The sequence below is a fragment of the Onychomys torridus genome, chromosome 4 (assembly GCF_903995425.1).
Source record: "Onychomys torridus chromosome 4, mOncTor1.1, whole genome shotgun sequence".
NCBI lineage: Eukaryota > Metazoa > Chordata > Mammalia > Rodentia > Cricetidae > Onychomys > Onychomys torridus.
The window spans coordinates 14,048,407-14,069,601 of NC_050446.1; the positions used below are offsets into that span (position 1 = coordinate 14,048,407).

General features: G+C 51.0%; 2 protein-coding genes across 2 annotated transcripts; both read right to left on the reverse strand.

Annotated features, from left to right (window-relative positions):
* Positions 1–11,506: 11,506 nt before the first annotated feature.
* Lcn10 (lipocalin 10) lies at positions 11,507–14,350 on the reverse strand. The gene is made up of 6 exons (XM_036183372.1): positions 14,249–14,350; positions 13,500–13,642; positions 13,048–13,118; positions 12,722–12,829; positions 11,896–11,994; positions 11,507–11,535 (listed from the first exon to the last, which is right to left on the reverse strand). The coding sequence occupies exons 1-6, from the start codon at positions 14,348–14,350 to the stop codon at positions 11,507–11,509; spliced, it is 552 nt and encodes a 183-aa protein (XP_036039265.1).
* Positions 14,351–15,589: 1,239 nt separating this feature from the next.
* Lcn6 (lipocalin 6) lies at positions 15,590–21,195 on the reverse strand. Its single transcript, XM_036183311.1, has 7 exons — positions 21,073–21,195; positions 20,747–20,883; positions 17,160–17,230; positions 16,435–16,545; positions 16,134–16,235; positions 15,898–15,923; positions 15,590–15,734 (listed from the first exon to the last, which is right to left on the reverse strand). Exons 1-7 carry the CDS (start codon positions 21,163–21,165, stop codon positions 15,732–15,734), a joined length of 543 nt encoding a protein of 180 aa, XP_036039204.1. The 5' UTR covers positions 21,166–21,195; the 3' UTR covers positions 15,590–15,731.

A 21,195-nucleotide genomic window follows, 5' to 3' on the forward strand; every position in this document is an offset into this window, starting at 1 on the left:
ATTGTCTTATGTAGTCCAGGCTGGTCTTGAACTTGCTGCGTGTAGCCAAGGATGGCAATGAACTTCTGATCTTACTTCTATCTTCCTGATTGTGGGATTATAGATGTCTACCATCACACTGGATTTGTGCACTTCTGAGGACTGGACCCAAAGCTTTGTACATGCTTGTCAGGCATCTACCAACAGAAGTACAGCCTACTCTGCTGTGATGGCATCTTGGTGTCTGATGCATCTGTACTAGTTAGTTCTCTTGTTGCTGTGAGAACATACCAGACAAAAAGCAATTTAGTGGAGGAACGGTTTATTTTGACTAGTAGTTTAGGAAGGGCTACCGTCAGTTATGGTGGGAAGGCCCAATGCCAGCAGCATGAGGCAGTTCATGGTTGTGGTATGACTCTGATTCTAAGTATCACAGTGGACTGAGGTGATATTTCATGTTGTTGTGTGACACTATTCTGAGGTAACATGAACAACTGTCTACTCCTCCCAGAGGACTGGTGACAGGTCAGAGTAAGGATTTCATCAAAGTCCAACTTGGTGAACCAATGAGTTTTAGGGGGTTGCTTGCAGGATCAGAAATGATGCAGAGAGAGCTGCATCACCAAAGCCCACCCCAGCATAGGTGACAACTCACAGAAGCTGGAAACCTAGAGCACAGTACATAATTTGTAGGCAATTCCACAGATTGGAGAATGTTCTTTTAGGTAGTTCAGTTGACCTGAGCCTCTTCCTGACAGTCCAGGCTGGCAGAGAGTATCTTTCATCAGTCCTTGCAGATTATATATGCTCCAGGAAGGAGGAGACTAGTGTGTCTGGTCAGTTTCAGGGACTTCCTCTAAGTTGTTTATTTCCTGAGCTTAAGGAGCTTCCCTGAAGGATGGGATGCTTCATCTCCCTGAGAGCATTCTTGTTTCACTTCCCCTTTAGCACCATGTGTCTTAATGAGTTCCCCTGCATGAGAGAAGGTCTTAGTCTTGGAGGAAACAGCTATACACGTGTAGTGCTGATTTACACTTCCCTAATTGCTAATGTGTTTTTATTCATCATTTTATATCATCTCCTCTGACAGAAAGAAGACTGTCAATTTCCAGAGCAGGGATGAGAGGAACACTCACAGGCTAGGCTGTATTGTGGGGGTCAAATGCCATCGAACCAGTTATTGGTGGTTGCACACTCCTGAGTACAGCTAATGACATGAAATTGTTAGCTTGGGGTTTTGTGAATTCCCTGCTCCCATTAATTAGGGGAAAAAATCATCTGATAGGATTCTAGAGAAGAAACAACAAATAAGCCATGTGTTGAGTGAGCAATGGACTTTTGCAAAGGGAACAAATACTCTATTGTGCAGTTAAGCCTAGTGGGAGGACTTGGTGTCTGAGGAACTAGGCCAGCTCATTCCCTGGACAGTGGGAAGGAGCAGAATTTAGAGACATGTGCTTCTGAGAAGAGAGGGAAGATGCACAGAGCTGGGATGTGGGAAGAGCAGCGGCCAGCAGGAGCTGTATGACACAGGCTGGGAGTCAGAAGGAATAGAATGTAGGCAGAGTGTCCTGAAGTTGGATGGGAGGGAAGTTGCCATGGCCTGTGTCCTCTTGGGCCAGGACCACTCCCAGATGGTCCTCTGTGCAGGGGAGGCCACACCTAGGGAAAGGTTGAATTGACCACGTGGCTTTCTCCTTCAGTTCCTCCCAGGCCTTGCTTACCTGCATACAGGACACTTTGTAGGACACCTTGGTCCATGTCACAGCAAATGTCACATGAACAGGAACATGACTGGAGGTTGCCCAACCTGTGTACTGTGCATTTGGATGCTAACTGATGTCCATGGACATGGTCTGCCTGCAGCTTTGCCTGCCTCACCCTGGGCCACCCATGCTGGAACTCCTCACAGCCACTCCACCCCCTTGTTCTGGAAAGTTGCTCCCAAGAAGGGGAGGTGCAGGATCTGAAAGCCATGGGCAGGCTCCCCATGGGCTCAATGTAGGGCCCTGATGGGCTTGGCCATCCAACTCCCATGAGCCAGTGGGAAGGAAAAAGCCTCCCTTAATGATAAATACACACTATGAGTCCAAATCTCCTCCCTGGGGTTCCCAATGTCCTCACTTTGAAGATGAAGTGGGTGAGCAGGAAGATGGAGCTTCAGCCTAACAGTCCTATCAACTATTGAAAGAAGGTTGCATGAGGTTCTTCTCACATGTGCTATGTCCTCTGTTAGGTTCCCCAAGCATCGTGCAGACCTGTGAGTTAAGTACAACAGAAGTGTGTGGGAAGATGTGAACATTGGGATAGTATAAGTAGGCAAAAGCAGGGTCTATTATGGCTGATGGTGGCATTGTTGGTGGCTTCCCACCACCTATTTCTCCCTCTTTCCTCCAACGCAGACCAGTGTCCACACTAGTAATGACACACCTACCCCACTCCCAGCTCCAAGGAGGCTCTGACTGATATACAGTGACCTGTCCCTCTGTCTGTGCTGCTGGTGCTGGCCAGAGAAACAAATGGGGGATGTCTGAGAACCCCAGAGGAAGACCTGTGAGAGAAGCCCACCCTGGGGACCCTTGAATAGAGTCAGGAAACATTCAGGTCCAGCATGACATCACAAAAGCTGGCCCAATACCTAGATTCCAGCCCACAGAGCAGAGGCTCGGGCTGTAGGCTAAGCTTGTGAGGCAGGCAGTGCCTTGTATGGAGGCTGTGTGTCAGAGGATAGCTGTACCATGACAATTAGGGGGATGTGGATGTCGTGGAAAGGGAGGTGCAGGATAGTGAGGAGTCAGGGAGAGTCATGTGGAGCTCAGAATGGCCACCTACCCATCATAGGCAGTACCACTGCCAACTCCAGCCCTGAGTAAGGAGCCATGACAAGGCAACAGGATGTGTCTTTAAAGCTGTAGCAACTGACCTTTCAAACATCAGCAAAAGACACGCTCATCACCCTGTGGAAGTCCTAACCCAAGCAATCGTGCAGTGCTTTCCATGAAAGCTAGCCTCGGATCTGTGTCATTTTGGCTCCCACTGGCTTGGCCCTTCCACAGGGAAGTGAGTCTCCATTACACAGTTATCTGTACCTTTAGAGAGCCAATGTCATATCCATGCCATCCTGGCTCCCACTGGCTTGGCTCTTCCACAGAGAAGTGGGTATCATACAATTATTCCATGCTCTGCAATCTCTGGAGAGTCATTCATACAGCTGGCTTCGCCTTCTTGTGAAGAAAAGCTGGTTCATAGCCTGCAGCTCTGGCTGCCAGGTTCCTCCAGCTGTGTGTGCTCTGTCACAGAGCTGTGGCTCCTCTGACTGGCTTCCTGCCCTGAGCATTTTCTAGACCTACAAATGTTTAGCGTGTGTCAGAACTCCATTCCTTTCTGTAACTCAGTGAAACCCTCCCCTTCCCGCTGTCAAAGATCAGACCACGTGTGTTCATCTGCTCTTCAGCTGACAAGCAGGGACTGCATCATGAGAGTATTAGGAAACGTGCAACTGCGGATCTTCACTTCTAGGTTTTCATGCATCTGTCTGCTCTTCAGTGAACAGACATCAGCACAGATTCCACCATGCTACTGTGGACCTTCACAGACCCATTTTCATGTGGACGTCCGTTCTCAGTATCCATGCTCCTAGGTACAGACTTGCCTGTCCGGTTGCAGGATTCCTCTCCATCCTGACATTTGGAGAGCTGGAAGATTGCTTGGACAGTGACTGTACCATCTCGCAGTTCCACACATAAAGTCTGAGGGTCTCCATTTCTCCAGGGTCTTGACAGCAATGTGGTTGCTCACTATGTTAACTAACATGAACTTGAAGATCCACCTGTAAATGTTTACAAACAAAACCAAAAATTACCTCACCATAGTAAACCCAGTGCATTCATACATCAATTCAACGGTTGACATTTAAGTATGGGTGATTCCTGGTAGCCTTTGTCCCTGAGGACCCCAAGGCCACATCCCTCCTTTCGGCTCCGGCCCTGAACAATGGCACACAGCCTTTGTGTACATGCCAGGAGCGGCCTCCCACTTGTAAGAGGCCTACCCTACTCTGGAATGCTAGAGATAAAGGTCCCTTTGAGTGAGGCAGATACACAGAATGTCCCTAAGGGCTCTTCCCTGATTCCTCTTGATCCATTGAGCACTGTAGACAGTGATGCCCCCCCCAGTGGTCATTTCCAAAACTGCACCTAAACTTCCTACTCCAAGAATTAAAACCCTCAGCTGGGTGTGGTTGCCTTCCAGGGAGTGCATTCCTAGGAGACAAATGAATCAGCCCTGAAAGCTCCAGAAGTGCAGGTGCGGAAAGGCTGTCAGTCTGCATTGCCTGCTCAAGGTCATTGCGCACCCAGGAAGTCTCCACATAACCCTGGCAAGAGGACCCTGCTAACATCACTAGAAGTTGGGAGAAGCCCAAAGGACTTCCCTAGAACCCTACAACTGAACGCAGTCCTGGGACCCAGTGATTGCCTGAGAGTCTGTAGGTGTGCATTCTTTTGTTTGGAACAACCCAGGTATTAAGGGTTACTTCTGCAGCCCGGGACCCCCTGCAGTGGCTGGTCAAGTCACTCTGGTTCATGCCCCTGACAGTTAACACCTCATCCCCAGATCTGTGACTACCACTGCCTGGGTCAGGGCGGGGGCAGCCTCCAGCATCGCAGGGCTCAAAGGGAAATACACAGAGTCCAGGGTTAGGGAAAAAGACACACACGCTCTCTTTCTTTCTTTTCTTTTTTTCTTTTTCTTTTTTTTTTTTTTTTAAGATTTAACTATTATGTATACAGTGTTCTGTCTGCATATATCCCTGCAGGCCAGAAGAGGGCGCCAGATCTCATTACAGATGGTTGTGAGCCACCATGTGGTTGCTGGGAATTGAACTCAGGACCTCTGGAAGAGCAAGCAGTGCTCTTAACATCTGAGCCATCTCTCCGGCCCCAATGATTTCTTTATTCTCCTACTGTATACTTCTTCTCTACAACTTGTTTACCCCAACAAAGTCTTTCAGGCAATCTATGAATTACATTGTGGTTACATTCTATTTTTCAAATGAATGATTATAATGAATACAGGTAAACCATGTTTTTCATTTCCTTTACATGATTAAAACAAAGCCATCCCAAGAACCCACGTACATTCACATCTAAGTAACTTGTTACAGGTTAACAGAATATGAGCAAGCAGAGGGTATTTTTCCTCAGCCAGTTCTTTTGTTTGGCAGGCTGCATATTGCAGTTAAAAAGAAAGGACCAACCACTTTATTAGTTATCTAGAAAAGTAATCTTATAAGGAATCTCAAAGGAATCACAAACCTAAACTTTTATATATGAAAAACAATCAGTCAGCTCTACTTTCAATCTTTAGGATGCACACCCACTCATCAGTAGTTTTTTATATCAGGAAATTGAGGGCAGAAATGGGTACAAGGAATTAATCTTCACCTTTGGTCATCAACCAACCCTAGCAAGGAAAGTACATCAGCTAGTGATAATTGGGCTGCTTTGTTCTTGTTCCCTGACCTTAAAGAGTTCCTCACTCAGCTATGTGCCTTTCTAAAACTTTAGATTGTCTTTGGTTTTTCACCTCAAAGCTATTTAACAAAATATCTTTATCTAACTTTAAGTTATTTTCAAAGCTTTTTTCCAGCACTGATGCACTCCAAAACCTGTGAACACATCTCCCATTAACAGTAGAAGAATTTAAACTAGCTGGGCTACTGGGACTCAAATGGTTTTCTGAATCATTAACCTAAGCCACAGGCTATACAGCTCCTCAGTAGAAACTCATGGGTGGGATGGGGGTAGGTGGGGGGGGGGAGAGGAGGGAGGGGAACAAGGGTTGGTATATAAAACGAAAGGAAAAATTTTAAATAAAAAAATTATTTAAAAAAAGAAAAGAAACTCATATTCTAGCTGTGTGACACTTCCTTGTTTTATTTTATATCATCAAAACTATTTAAACTAACATTATTATTATCAATTAGACAGTACAGTTTAGGAAGAAATCATCTTCACAATAATCCACAGGTAAAAATGCCCAGTAAAGGTTAACTCAGAGGTTAAGAACACCGACTGCTCTTCCAAAGGTCCTGAGTTCAATTCCCAGCACCCACATTGTAGCTCACAACCATCTGTAATGAGATCTGGCGCCCTCTCTGTACATAATAAATAAATAAATAAATAAATAAATAAATAGATAAATAAACAAATAAATAAATAAATAAATAAATCTTTTTTTAAAAATTCCCAGTAAAGCAAAATGTTTCCATGAGATAAACACACCACATCACAGGCAGTGGGGATCTCCCCACACTCATTCACACCACGCCAGACACCAGAGAAAGATGGCAGAAGCCAACATGTGAAGGCACAGCAGAAGCAAAAGACATTCTGGGGTCTGTGGTCGTGGGGCCTTGTCTAGCCGAGATTCACCCATCAGGGATTTTCCTCCTGGTGGGCTGACACCCTGAAGTCAACTACCATCTGCTGCTCCTCTGACACGGCCAGCAGCATGTGGCACCATCAGGCTTCCTCCTTTGAGGCTCCTCAGCCTGTTTCTGGCTCTGTGTAACTGTCAGGCATCCCCCTTAGCAAAGAGGAGGAATGTTTCCTAACAGATGGTGTCAAAGTCACTGGACCATCAAATACTTAGGTCTCCTTGGTACCTGGGCCCATATAGAGACCTTCTGGGACTAGAGGAAGACAGACCAAGCCTGTAGCTCTGGGCCACTGAACACCAAGATGCTCCCTATTACCTGCTACCCCAACCTAGACCCCCACAATCCAACAGAGTGTTGATTGTAATTGGAAAACAGAACCTTCCAGACATCTAATCTTTATGAAAAGGGCAGGGGCACTGGACAGCCCCTCCTCCATTGCAAGCTAACATGGCAGACTCTGCTAGAGATAGGGCAAACAGGAGTGTATGGGCATTTATATGCATGCATATACATGTATGGATGAATATGTATGCATGTGAATGAATATGTGTATTATATATACATATATGCATATAGATCATGCATGCATGGTTACCGTGTATATACATGTGCCTGTGTAGGTGTCCAGGTGCACATATGTAAATTCTGCATACATGCATATATCTGGAGTGTGTATGCAGGTATGTGATCCACTGTGAGTGTGCTCTATGCACAAAATGGGGTGTGTTCTTTATATATGCTAGAGCATGTGTTAACATGAGGCTCTGCATTCTCTGCAAATAAATCATATGTTCAAATGCAGCTGTTTGTCAGGGTGCGATGCACCCATGAACATGCATGCACTGCTGTGTATGTGTGCACAAACTTGTCAGTGGCTGTCTGTGGCCACTCACTTTTATACCTATTTCTGCAGAAGTCAATGAGACCTGCTCCTGTCCTGTGGCTTAACTACAAAAAGAAATGCAGAAACCCCAACCAGGGCTTTCAAGAAACAGAGACTAGTCTGTCTAGCTTCTCACTCAGAAAAGCAGACGTGAGGTGGTGGGGGTGGGAATCAGGGGGACACACTGATCTAGGAAGCAGGAAGAGATCCCGGAGGCCCTGGACCTGTGGGCTGAGCTCAAAATAAAGGTTGTCTCTGGCACCGAGCAGAGTCATTATGCCTCCTCCATCAGAACACAGTGTCCAGACCTGTGAGTGAGGCTCTCTCTGTCAGCCTAAGTTCCTCCGCCTTCCCGCAGGAAGGGTTTTCATCATCCCACACACACTCAGAATGGCCAGTGGGGCAACACTGTCCAAGAGTGTTCTCCCCTCAGAGACTGGACCCCCAGGAAAAGCTGAATTTGCATGTTTAAGGTGGGTTCATGTATGTAGATTCATCAGCTGGGAGCCAAGGGTCCCAGATAGAGGGCTAAACAGCATTGTGTCTCAAAGTTCTGGAGGTGATAGTCCAAGGGGGTTTACATATGATGGAATTCTGAAGAAAGTCTCCTCCCGGTTGGCAGGGTGTTGGCTTACCATGTCTCCATGTGGCAGGATTCATTCTTATCATAAGAACCCATCTTCTCAGCCTCATCCAACAGAAACCTCCCAAAGGGTCCTTCTCCTCATTATCCCACTGCAAGCCAGAGCTTCACGTGGACACTGAGGGACACCTGAGAGCTTCCTGTGCCCCTCTCCTGTCATTGGTCATGTTACAATCAAGCATAGGTTCATCTATATGTGTCACTGGAATGCAATAACTCAATGAGCAGGGACAGTAACGGGTGCTCTAAATTGTGCTTTACTCCAAAAGCTGGCAATCAAGGAAGCCAGGGGGCACTGCCTTGTCTGAGCTATCTGTCATCAGGACGGGGGCAATACTCACTCCAAAATCTTGTCCTTCTGTCTAGGTGGCCAGCCTTGTCTCTGAGCTTTATGATGCGGTTGCTTTCCCCTTCCTGTGTTTCCTCTCAAGGTCTGGAGGGCACACACATCAAGTCCACGGAGTCTAGCGTTCCTCCAGCATGCCCACTTCATTTGACAACCTCTTGGTCTCTCCGAATAAACCACAGCCTAAGGATTCAATTCCCATCTCTGCAGTAACAGGCAGCATGTGGTCTGGGATTATGAATACAGATGCTCATCCATGGACTCACCTGTGGCCTGACAATGCATGGCTCTCCAGCCACAGCACACACTGCAGGGAGAACCCAGCTCTGCCACTGCCTCTGGGACCTGAGCCAGAGAAATGGCAACGGAAATGCTGCTGAGGCCACAGTGGCTGTGAGCCCTTCCCAGGACCCTGAGGTAGACCTAACCTTACCGGGCTCACATGAGATCCAGGCCTGGCTGTGGCAAACAGCATAAGGATGTGCAAGGCTGGCTCTATGGGACTTGGAACCAACTCTGCCCACATCCAGCCGGCTGCTCCGAAGGAGGCTACCTTCAAAGGCAGAGGGATAGATTCTGAGTCTACCCTGGGGGGCATATGTAGGCATCCGGACCTACTGACTGACTCATGCCTACCCTCTGGGACCTTCCATGGTTCCCTCTTTCCAACATCTCCTCTTCTCCCCTCCTCCTCCCTCTCCTCCCCCTCCTCCCCTCCTCTTCTCCCCTCCTCCTCCCCCTCCTCCCCCTCCTCCCCTCCTCCTCCTCCCCTCCTCCTCCCCTCCTCCCCTCCTTCTCCCGTCCTCCTTCCCTTCTCCTCCCCCTCCTCCTTCCCCTCCTCCCCTTCTGCTCCCCCTCCTCTCCCTTCTTTGCCTCACCCCTTCTCCTCACCCATCCCCCCCTTTTCTTCCCCTCCTCCTCCTTTCTCTCCTTCCTTCCCCACCACTGGAAGGGCCCAGCAGTAGAAAGCATCTGTCCTGGGAGTCTGAGGCCCCTAGTAAAGATAGTCTTACCCACCTCGATTTAACAACAATCTAGAGGTCTTTAAGGCCAGATGGCAGGGCAGGGCTGTCCTTCACTCTGCCTCTATCATTAAGGACCAAAAGTATCAGAGGAAGAGATGGGACCCTAAGCTCAGCTTCCTATGGCATTCCTGGACCTAAAACTTAGAGAGGTGCTCAGGACCCCACCATACTTAACTCCTGGGTCCTTCCCAGGAGGGGTATAGGTCCATGCCCAATGTCAGCTGCTACCCTTTCACCACATGTGAGTTTTAGATCCTTCCCAGGAAATAGTGGAGCTGTGCCTGACATCAACTGCCTTTCTCTGAGTCTGGGCTCCTGGGCTTCTGTTTTCATTCAGAAGCCAGAAATCTTGTCTAACTGCCCTGGAGTCAAAAGGCCGGTGACCAGAACACACACAGGTAATGAACTGAAAAGCACAGAGAGCAAGTGTCTTACAAGGGAGAAGCCTCGTGACTGTGAACATCACAAACAGAATCCTGTGCCAATTGACATGGCTGGTCACAGGTCACTTGCTATTGGTTATTCTTGCCAAAAATGTTTAAGTAAACGCAGTCAATCACAGAGCGAGCCTCCAGACCATTGGAGACAGTCAGATTCTGTCCCAGTCCCCACACCTGGATGACAGGGTAGCCAGTGAGAACCACCAGCAACGGAGGCAAAATAACCCTAATGCAGTCCTGCTCTGCAACACCTCGATGGCTCCGTGTGACTTAACTGTGTGTCCAGCCTGGTAACACCCAGCAGCCAGTACTAGAAAGAAAAACTGGCCATGTGCTCATCAGCATGGGCTCTCAGAGCATCACAGCTAAATGAAAGAGGCCCGACTTCCCCAAGCAGCATGTTCCGGAAGGCATGGCATGTCCCATCCCAACAAACCGAAGCCACTTGTAATGGCAGAGGCAGACTATGGTCTTTGAGTGTCAGCAGCAAGACCTAGAGGCACGTCTGAGAATTTCCTGGAGGGTGGAACTCATTCTTGCTGTAATTTTGCTCCTTCCAAATGCCAGTATTAGAAGGCCAGAGGGGTGGCTCAGTAAATAAAGATCCTTGCTGCTAAGCCCAATGACCTGAGTCCTAGGGCCCACATCATGAAAGGAGAGAACCGAGTCAGTGTGCCAACATTTTGCTCACATGGCGACATGGTAGGTTTGAAGTGAAAATCGACAACACAAGACTGCTCAGTTGCTTTGGTGCTGGAAGCCTGCTGGTGTGAGGAGGCCACAGAAGAAGATGCTCGTGCCTGGGACTGGAGGAGAGAGACCCACAAGGAGGGAAAGCCAGTGATGCTGGTTACATGAAAAGCAGAAAGCTGACCCAGCGAGCAGGTGAGTCAGCCCAGGAGGCCTCCTAATGAGGAGCTCCTGCTGTCCTTGCTCCTTGTAACGAAACATGGCTGAGTTGTCAGAGGTTAAAGAGGTCAGCATGGACATTCCTAAAACCAGAAATTAGAACTACTGTATGACCGCTGCTGGGCACCCAGCACTTGGGAGGCAGAAGTAGGCAGATCTCTGTGAGTTCAAGGCCAGCCTGGTCTACAAAGGACTTCCAGTACAGCCAGAGCTGCTGTTACACAGAAAAAACCCTGTCTCGAAAAACAAAACAAAACAATAAAACAAAAAAAGGATATATGAAAATAAAAACTTTAAAAATGTTTTTATTTTTAATTATATGTATATGTGGGCAGGTTGTGCATGTGTGTGCAGGGCCCACAAAGGCCAGAAGAGGTTGCTGGATCCCATGGAGCTGGAGTTACAGGCATTTGTGAGCCACTCAATATGGATGCTGGAGACTAAACTTGAGTTCTTTGCAATGTGTACTGTTAACCACTGAGCCATCTCTCTAGCCCCAAAAATAAAGAAACCCATTTTAAAAGAAAGGGAAAAAATGGGAGTGTGATGAGCCTGTGGTCTGTGCTTGGCCTCCCCAGGGTGAAGTGATGGTGAGCGCCAGACTTGGCCTCCAATGGAGCCCAGGACACTGCCCGGGCAGGTGGACCAAAGAGAAAGCCGTGAGCACAGCCAGTGGAAGTTTGCTGGGATTGGAGGATGCAAGCAGCCATCACAGCCCAGGCTCTGTGCAGTCAGTCAGTCACGGAATACCTCTGAATGTCACAGTCACCATCTGGAACAACATTCCCAGGCTCAGGAAGACTCTCAAGTCAAAGGGATGAGCAGAGGGTGGCTGGCTGTCACGGCAGGATGGTGTGTGCACAGGAATCTGTGGGCAAGAACAAAGGTACTGAGAGGCCTTGCTGCTCCCTCTGTCGGGAATCCATATGAGGGTCCTGGTCCTGGCTGCCCTGGGCTCTAAAAAGGGTGGAGCCTCCACTGAGAGTATTGGCTGGAGTCGGTATGTTCTAGGAGCCATCGCTGTCTGCATGGGACACTGCGCACCCAATGCTCACAGGAACCCCCCAGGTCCAGGGGGGATGGGAACATTTGGGCATCTTCACAGTTGACTTTGCAGACAACATGGCCCCACTCACACATGCACATGCATGCACATCTCCTACATGGACCAGCTGTCTAATGGGACACCATGAGGGCAGGAGAATAAAAGCCTGAGGCCATGAGGTACCGTCTTTCGGAAGGATGGTGGCCTGCTTGGTGAGCTGCAGAGTATCACACTTGTCCAGGAATTCTCGCAGACTCAGGAAGCTAGAGATGTTCTGTCTGTCTGAATTGGGGACAGAATCACAGCAGCAGGGATGCTCATATGACATTTGGAGGGCTGCACCCTATCTCCCATGCTCCTACTCACTGTCATTCTGTGCCTGTGCCCCATTTCCAAAGCTAGGAGATGGGGTCACTCTGCAGCCAGTGGACACTTGGAAGTCTCCTCTGTCCCTGTAATCCACTCCAGCCACCCCCTGGGCATGTCCAGGCCTGCTACATTCTCAACACGCCTTTCCTCTGCTCTTCCCACAGACCCCTGTCTGCAGCCCAGGCTTGACGGCCCTCCTCCTCACCACATCACTTCCATCCACCCTCCCCAATACTTTCCCTAACATTGCCCTTTGTTCCCACTGAATCCAGCCACCTCATCCTAACCCTCCATTTCCCAGAGCTCAGAACTCACAGCCCACATCTCAAACTCCTCTCGGGCAGCACCCCAATACTCTCACTGTCCTCTACGGCAGCCCCCACATCTAGACCCCTCCTGGTGAGGGTCTCCACTCAGCTCCGCTGCTGCCGCCTCCAACCCTACACACAGCAAGCTCTGCCGCCACAGCCCTCCTCAGAGCACCCTTCATCAACCATCCTCCCTCCCAGTCAGCCAGCCTCACCTTCCAGCCTTGTCTTCCCTCACCCTCCCTCACCTCTGTGTCTCTATGTCTCTGGTCCCTAAGCCCTCCACCAGCACGGCTCTGGCACGCAAAGAGGTCGCTGTGCACAGTACTCACTGAAGAGCAGCAGGCTCTTGTAGTTGTTGGCCCCACGCCCCAAGCGGAGGTATACCAGGCCGTACGTGTAGTCAGTGGACAGCACATGGAAACCCTTTATCCCCTTCACTGCAAGAGAAGTACCAGTAGTCACTGGTGCCTGGATCCATGCCCACCCACAGTACAGAACCCAGTGCCCAACACATCAGCCAGCCCAGCATGGTCTCTTCTCACTGACCTCACCTCCCAGGCCCACTCTGGGACCACAGCCACCCTGCTCACCCATCCTCAGGGTCTGGCCTGCCTGCCACATGCTCAGTTTTCCATGGCCCAGGCATCCTACTCACAGGTATTCCTGAACACAGGTTTCTTTCTGTCCTTCTTCAGGGTCACCTCCATGGACCAGCATCCCCGAGGCCTGGGGGACAGGTACTGTGAGCTGCAGCCAGAGGGCCACCTTCCACCACCAACTTCTCCAGCTCTGCTCACCCTCTGCCCCTAGAGCCTAGGGATTGGGGGGTCAGGGGCCAAGGTGACCACTTTGGGTAGGAATCTTCTCATTTGGGCAAAGGCCCACCCAGAGCTGAGAGGCCCAACACTCCCTCCCTAATGCCAGGCATTTCACCCAAAATCACCCTCTGGGTTTTAGGGGAGGGAGAGGTCGTGAAACCATCTGACGGGTCTGTTTCCTCCAGGACTCCACTCTGCTTCCTGAGGACTCCTTCTTTCCAGAGAGAAAGGTGTCCCTGGCCAGTCTGCAAAGGTGTACCGGGACCAATGGCACACCCTAGCCGCTCACCGGCTGAAGGCGATGACCACCTTGAGCTGGCGGCCTGTTCTGTGCACCTTCACCACAGCTGCTCCCAGCTTCCTCTTGTCTCTAGCCGGCAAGAACCCCTGGGTGTCTGTGGCGATGGCAATAATGTACCAGAAGCCTGAAAACTGCAGGGGCATTGGGGGAGGACAGTGTTGGAGCTGCCACACCACGCAAGTGGGCGCTACCCTGTCCTGGGCCAAGAGGAGCCGGGGCTTAGCTGATCAGCTGCCAGGAGGCTAAGCCTGGGCCATTCCCACCCTACCCACCTCAGAGGCTCCTTCCCTCTTGGCCTCCCTGTGACACCGGTGCCCAGCCTGTCCCCTTCCACTTGTGCCTGAGCCGATAGCCACCAGCTCTTCCCTGCTGCACACTCCTTGCTCCTCATAACCCTGTGCTTGTGCATGCTACCCACATTGTCCACCTGGCCACTGTGCCCACCGCCACCCCACCTGGAACCTTCTGCTTCAGGACTCGTCTAGTGCTTGGTCCTCCACCCTGCTCTTCTTGCAGCTCTCCACTCCTTTGCAGAGGTATCTAAAGGGTCCCAGGGCTGGGGCGGTGGTGGGAGAGGACAGGTAACCAACACAGCTGGACCCAATAGATACCGTTCTGCCCTCCTGCTGGGGACATTAGCCCAGATGGTCCCACAGCTGGAGTTCTAGTCCTAACTGGTCTAGGCACCCTGTAACCCTAGTACCTGATGAAGGTACCAAGTGGGGCACGTGGCTTACCTTGCCCCAGTTGAGAGTGTGGGCCTCCTTAGGGAAAAACTCCTGTGTCCAGGACGCCACAGCCAGAACTAGGACTATGGCCAGGGCCGACTCCAGCTTCATCCTTAGGAGGGGCAGCTCTAAGGATAAACCCGTATCTTGCCACGTCTGCCTGGTTGTGATGTCAGACCCACCCGGGAGCCTCAGGCTGCTGGGATGGGCGGGGTAAGAAGTGGGCAGGTGTGGCTTCAAGCTCCGCCCCTCCTTCTGAGGGCTTCAGCCTGGTCACTGTTGGTTACAGCAGCCACTGCCTGCCTGGGCGACCCCTGAAGATGGACACTGACACCTTCTCAGAGGCCATATGGAGGCTGGTCCTCACATTCCTCACCACTGAGGGGCTAGAGACCCACACATCTGCATGCTACTGCGGCCTGGGCTGTCTCACCTAGCACTGGGGGCCTGGGACTCTCAACCCTAGCCAAAGGTGAGAGGCAGAAGCCTAGGGTGTCTCTGGGACTAGCCTCTTGGGCAGGTGTGCAGACAAGAGAGAGGGAGACAGTAGGCATGAACTTTGGAGCTCCCTACCTAAGACTATTTATAGTGCCTGAGGAGCTGCTGATGACCAGGCCAGGAGAGAGAGAGAGAGAGAGAGAGAGAGAGAGAGAGTACTCACATGTACCCAAGCTTTGACCCCCTCTTCTCCCATGTTACTTTCCAATAGATGATATCATTCTGCCATTTCCTGACTAGATACCCTATTTGTAGTGAGGGCCTGCAGGCTCAGACCTTTGGGAATTCCACCATCATCCACCATGTCCACCCCCAGCCAGCAGCCAGAGCCTAGGCAGAGAAAGAAGATCTAGAGCCCTGCATCTCCCTGCTGGGAAGTTCACAGATACTGACCTCTCCCCTGCCCCGCTAGACAGTCTGTGAATTCTGTGTCCTGCTGCAGGCGGCCTGTGGATGCTAACTGCCCCTCCCGCTAGGCTGTTGGCAGATGCTATCTGGGCTCTCCTACTTTGCAACTCAGTGTTCCTTCCTACTAGGCAGTGCACAGGTGGTTGGCCCCCATCCGTGGATTCTGACGGTCCAGCGGCTGCCTTCATAGCTTCCTGACCTACTCACATAGCTCTTGTCTAGCCCAGGCACCTCAGCTTTTGCCATTCTAGTGGCTACATCCTGTCCCCAGTGAAAAGCCACCAGCCCTGGCTTCAGGCTCAAGAACTCTGGCAAGGGACATTAGTGCATCAAATTCTTTTGTTCCCAAGCTGGCTCTGTGGTTCCATGGTCTGTTCTCTGGAGAGGTCCTCTCCCTCAGCACAGGGGACCATCCCACCCCCAGAGAAGACACACTGTGGCAGGTTTACTTGTGAAATCACTTTATTTTCAACCCAAGCCTGAGCTTAGGAGAGCAGAGAACCAACCAGCCACTGAGCAAAGACAGCGCCTGCCCACCTCCACCAGGATGTTAGGATGCTGTGGTACTTTCTCCCAGGTGTGGCACTCACTGAAAACCAGGGCAAGAGTTGGGGTGGGGCTCATGACAGCCATCATCCTCACCTTCGGTGACCTTCCCACCAGCAGAGTCACGAGCTACACAGGCTTTGAAGGGGCTCCACCCTCAGTCCCAGGCTCCACAGGGAGATGTGATTCGTGAAAAGGTGGCCTACCTGGAGGATCTTGTGTGCACACGTGACTGTAAGAACCAAGCCAGTTGTGAGAACTGTAGCAGCTCCCAGGACCCTACCCACAAGCCTCTTCCTGAGGGGGCTGACTATGACAGGCATGGGTGATCCCTTGAAGCACCCATAAACCAGTAAAAGCGGGAATCACCTCCACCAATCCAGCCACTCCCTGTGTGTCAGAACTGCCTGTGCTCCCGGTGGCCAGTACCAGTAACACTCACAGTCCTTCTGCAGCTGGGCCTGCTGACGGGACAGGAAGCCCAGACCCTGGCTCCATTTGGTGAACAGCTGCATGGCCTCCTGGCTGGCCATCTCTGTCCGACCTGGACACAAAGGAGCAGTTTCTGAGAGATGGTCAGAGTGCGGAGAGCGTGGCTGTGTCCCCTGCCCCTTTCTTTACCCCAATTCCTAGCCAACCTCAGGGTGCCTGGGGCTTGTCCCTGTAGGCTCCCTGCTAGGACACAGAGTACCTGTGTCTGGGGGCACCAGGGACCCTGAGCAACCTTGCCTGTCCCCACTTACTGTACAACTCCACTGTGTTGAAGGCCTCATCCCCAAATTCCAGCTGTGTGAAGATGACAGCATAGTCCTTGAAGTTCGTGCCCAGTACCCGATAATCCAGTATACCAAGAGCTAGAGAGCAAACGCAAGATCCCAGGGCAGCAAGGGGGACCGGGCCATCATGCCATCCAGACATGGAACCGGGACTGGCAGTTAAGATGGGGAGTTAAGATTCAGGACCAGACCCTATCCAACCTCAGCAGAGGTCTCAAGCTGTCCCCAGGTCCCTGACCCCTACACTGTGCCAGCAAGAAGGAGTTCTTAGATGCTGGTAGACAGATAGACAGAGGAGTGTTTGCCCCAGCTCAGCCTGGGGAGACTGAAGAGCAAGTGGGTCACACCTTCCCAGGCCCACCCTATGGGGGTAGAATGCTACTAACCAGCCACCCTGCCCCCTGAACTCATGAAGGAGCCAGGGATTGAGATTAGGACCCCCACAGGCATCTGGGCACACGAGGGTGGAGAATATGAGGTCTAAGACCTCCATTCAGGAACCTCTCTCCCTTGAGGATTGACCCCAGGGTCCCGACTGTCAGATCTTTTAATGGCACACAGTGCTAGGCCAAGGGCTCTGGAGCAGAATGGTCTCCTTCTGCCAGGCCTGGCTCTACCAACTGCAGCCTGGGAACACACAGGGGCTGTCTTCATGGTGATTTGTGAGGCGGTCCCAGTGACGTCACACTCACAGGGGTTCTCAAACGCCCATCGGGAATCTTGCTTCCGCAGCTCCACAGTGCTCTGACGACACCCATCTGGCCTAGGAAGCAATAGGAGGAAAGCTTCTAAGACTCACACGTGGGCCACCGGAGGGGAAGGCCTCAAAGGGGGCTCACCTCTTTCATGATGCCTGGGTTACCCAGAAAACCCACCCTGGGGCCTGAGAAGCACGTATCACCCCCTTCATTTCCCAAGGGATCCACACTGTTGGGTGCTGAGGCTCAAGAGACAGCAGCCTGTGATTCAGGTGAGAAGACACTACCCAGAAGTCCCCGAGGAGTCAGCCTCTGAGGGGAGCAAATGCAAGAGAAACGCAGCGGGGTCTGTTAGGCATAGCAAGTGTCTGCAAAGACAGCTGGGAACAAGACACCACAGGGGCAGATGCTGGGCTTCCGAAAGAAAAGCAGCAGAAGCTGGTCCAGCAGACGAGGAGACACGCCCAAAAGCCACATCAAGGTCTGGGTAAATACAGAGATCAAAGGAACAGAATAAGAAGTTAAGAAACAAAGAAAACGTACCCAGACACGTACCTATGACAAAAGTCATGAGCCACGTGGGGCTGCACAGCTACCTGAGTGCACCTCACATTTTTGCCCCAGCCAAAATCCTGGAGTACCAAAGATTCAAGACTTCCAGAGACAGAAAGAGAAAGGAGCACCTCTCCCCGCCTCAACGCCATAGCACCCAGAACCCTCAGAAGCAAAGGCTGGTGTACATACAGTGCAGAACTAAAAAGCACTTCATGGAAAAAAGGTCCCCTCGGGCCTGGAGAAATGGCCCGGCAGTTAAGAGCACTTGCTGGTCTTGCGGAGGACCCAGCTTTGGTTCCCAGTACTCACATGGTAGCTCACAACCATTTGTAATTCCACTGTCAAGGGATCTGACGCTCTTTTCTGACCCTTGTGTACACCAGGCATGCACATGGTACACAAACATGCATGCAGGCAAAATATTCACACACATACATTTAAAAAAAAAAAAAAAAACTCCAACATCAGAAAAACAAAATGGGAAGTATGTCTGTAACTAGTTTGGTCTTTTGCTTTGTTTTTTGGGGGTGCTTTGTTTTGTTTTTTGTGTGTTTTGGTTTGGTTTTTTGAGACAATTTCTCTGTGTAGCCCTGGCTGTCCTGGAACTCGCTCTGTAGACCAGGCTGGCCTCAAACTCAGAGATCTGCCTGCCTCTGCCCCCCCCCCCAGTGCTGGGATTAAAGGTGTGTACTGCCATCACCTGGCATAACTAGTTTTTATCACAGACTAATTGCTAAAATTTCCCCTTCTGACAAACCAGTAAGAAACTTTCTAGAGGAAAATATACAGAATATTTAAAGAGAGCTCACTGGGAGGGAAACATTGCCATCTACACATTTGTGGCTCTTAGTGTCAGAAACACTAGTCAGATGTGGTGAAACACCTATATACCTCCAATCCCAGCACTGTGAGGTCAGGAGTCCAACATCATCCTCATCTACAGCGTGGGCTTTATGAGAGGAGCCGAGGTCAGAACTATATGCAGACAGCAGATGACAAAGAACTGCCAGTTCTAGAATAAACCCTCTGCTCTAAGAAGCCAACGTACCAAGGCTCATGGTCTCCACATTTCTAGTGCAGAAGGTGGAGGCCACCTAAGTGACCGTGTGTAACACTGGCTAAGAGAAGGAAGGACCACACTCTGTAAGGGAACCAAGGGCACTTCTGGGTTAACTGTGAGGTTGCCATGTGGCCTGGGATCCCACTCCTGGCCCAAAAGAACTGAAAGCAGAGGCTGGCTCCTAACAGCTGCACTATCCCATCAGGGGACAATGGAGAAGAAACACACATAGTGGGGTGTCACCTAGCCAAGATGGAAAGGGTAGACCTGGAGGATGTGGGCTAAGGAAAACACCCAATCGCAACAGGACGGGCTCTATAGGAACATTTCTCTGGGGTCTCCCATCCCTGGATGGGAAGACAGGAAGCACAGAGGGAGTGTCCTTGGCTGGGGTGGGGATGGGGATCCAGTGCTACTCGATCTGGAGTGTCCCCACAGGCCTGTTGAAAGTTTGATGTCTCCATATCTGAGGGAAGAGGTAGAGCCTGGTGGAAGGAAGTTTGGCCACTGGAGATGTGTCCTTCAAAGGGATGTTGAGATGACGCTCCTCCTCCTCCTCCTCCTCCTCCTCCTCCTCCTCCTCCTCCTCCTCTTTCTCCTTTTCCTCCTTCTTTCTCTTCTCTCTCTCTTCTAGCACCGTGAAGTGAGCTGCCTTCTCCACCATGTGTTCTCTTCCATGCTGTACTGAGCTACCATAGTCTCAAAGCAACAGGATCAGTGGGTACCCAAGGATTGAGACTCATGGGCCTAGGCAAACCTTCCATCCTTACAAATTTGCCACAGTGATGGAATGCTGTCACATGTGGGCAAAGTTTCAGTTTGGGAAGATGGAATTGTGTACAGGTGGGAATGACTGCTATGACACAGGGTAACAATGAACTCTACAAAACAGCAGTCACAAGGCCCAAGCCCTGGCTGGCAGAGACAGGGTGAAAGCAGGATTCAGCTGCCTGCCTTTAGAGACTCTGGTTTTTAATCACCCAATATAGTTCAAAGTCCAGCAACAAGGCACTAATGAAATACAGACTACTCCTCGATTCCCCTGAGACCCACCCAACCCCGTGTAGGCCCAAGACTCCTCAGACGCCCATGAGTGTGCTGTTCTGCTGGAGTGACAGCCTGCTGGACTCACAGGAGCCCACCATCCATATGCTGCTGAGCCATTTGGCCAGATATGTGGTCTGGTGTTCATAAAAGCTACATGGAAGGTACACCTTAACCGAGACCACTCTGTCCCCATGTCCTCCCAGGCCCTTGGGTGACAGAGGTCCTGCCACGTCCTTCGAGCAGACTGGAGACAACTCAGGAAGAGAGAGAGGCTTTCTCTGGGCCCCAGTCTGTCTCGGGGGCTCGGGTCCTCGCTAAGCAACCAGCCTGCCAAACCAAACGCGACGCATTTAAGAGACATTCATTCCACTTTCCCCTGACTCCCTCCAGTTGCCTCAGAGACGGCTGTGTGGTACTTCACTTGATCCCACAGGCCAGACTGGCATGAGACCTTGGTGACCTCCTTCCTGAGGCCAAGCCATTGGCCCTGAGGACCAAATGCATGAACCAACTTCCACAGGCTCCAAAGACTCACAGAGAAAAAGGGGCTGCATACTGACCAGGGCCAGGCAAGCCACCGAGAACAAAGGAGTATCAAGTCATGCAGTTGGAGGCCAGAAATACAGATTTAATAGGATGGCAGAAATGGCTGAGTCAGAGCAGAGTCCTCTACAGAAAAGAAGAAAGCAAAACAGATGCAGGAGCATGCCACTCTGAAGAGCTCAGGGAAAAGAGGAGACTAACCTGGGGAGCACAGGGGAGTGGGGAGCACACAGAACCAACCATGTATCCAGAGTAGGTCTGCAGAGTCCAGTCCTCTACCCGAACCAGATGGACGAAGCCTGCAGCCCCTCCAGTGAAGGTGCTCCTGCTGAGGAAGCTAAAACAGAGTCACCCAGCTCAAGGGTTGCCTACTCACCCGTGCCTAGAGGACTGAATTCTCAACTTGTTGTCTGGAGTAAGAGTCACCACAACACCTTCCGCATTCTTCATGTCCTTCTCCATGAAGTCCTTTGCGCGGGAGGCCACAGCCAGGATGTACCAAGGCCCAGTGAGCTAGAGGAAGCATCAGCTGAGACACTCGGCTGTCCTCCCTCAAAGCACAGTCAAAGAACTCCAACACCCTTCATGCAGTCTAACTCCCTCCGTCCATGCTTATCCAAATTGATTCTTGGGGATCCAAAAGCTATGAAGCCTCCAAGGTGGGGCCTAGCCCTAGGACCTGCTGCCCAAGAAAGCTGTTACCTGCTTAGGATCCAGCCTTCCCAGCCACACTGCTTGGACCCAGGGCAAAGAGACCAAAGCAGGAAGAGCAGCAGTCAGAAGTATCACCTTCATTCTCCCAGAGGCCCGGGCGACGCAGTAGGC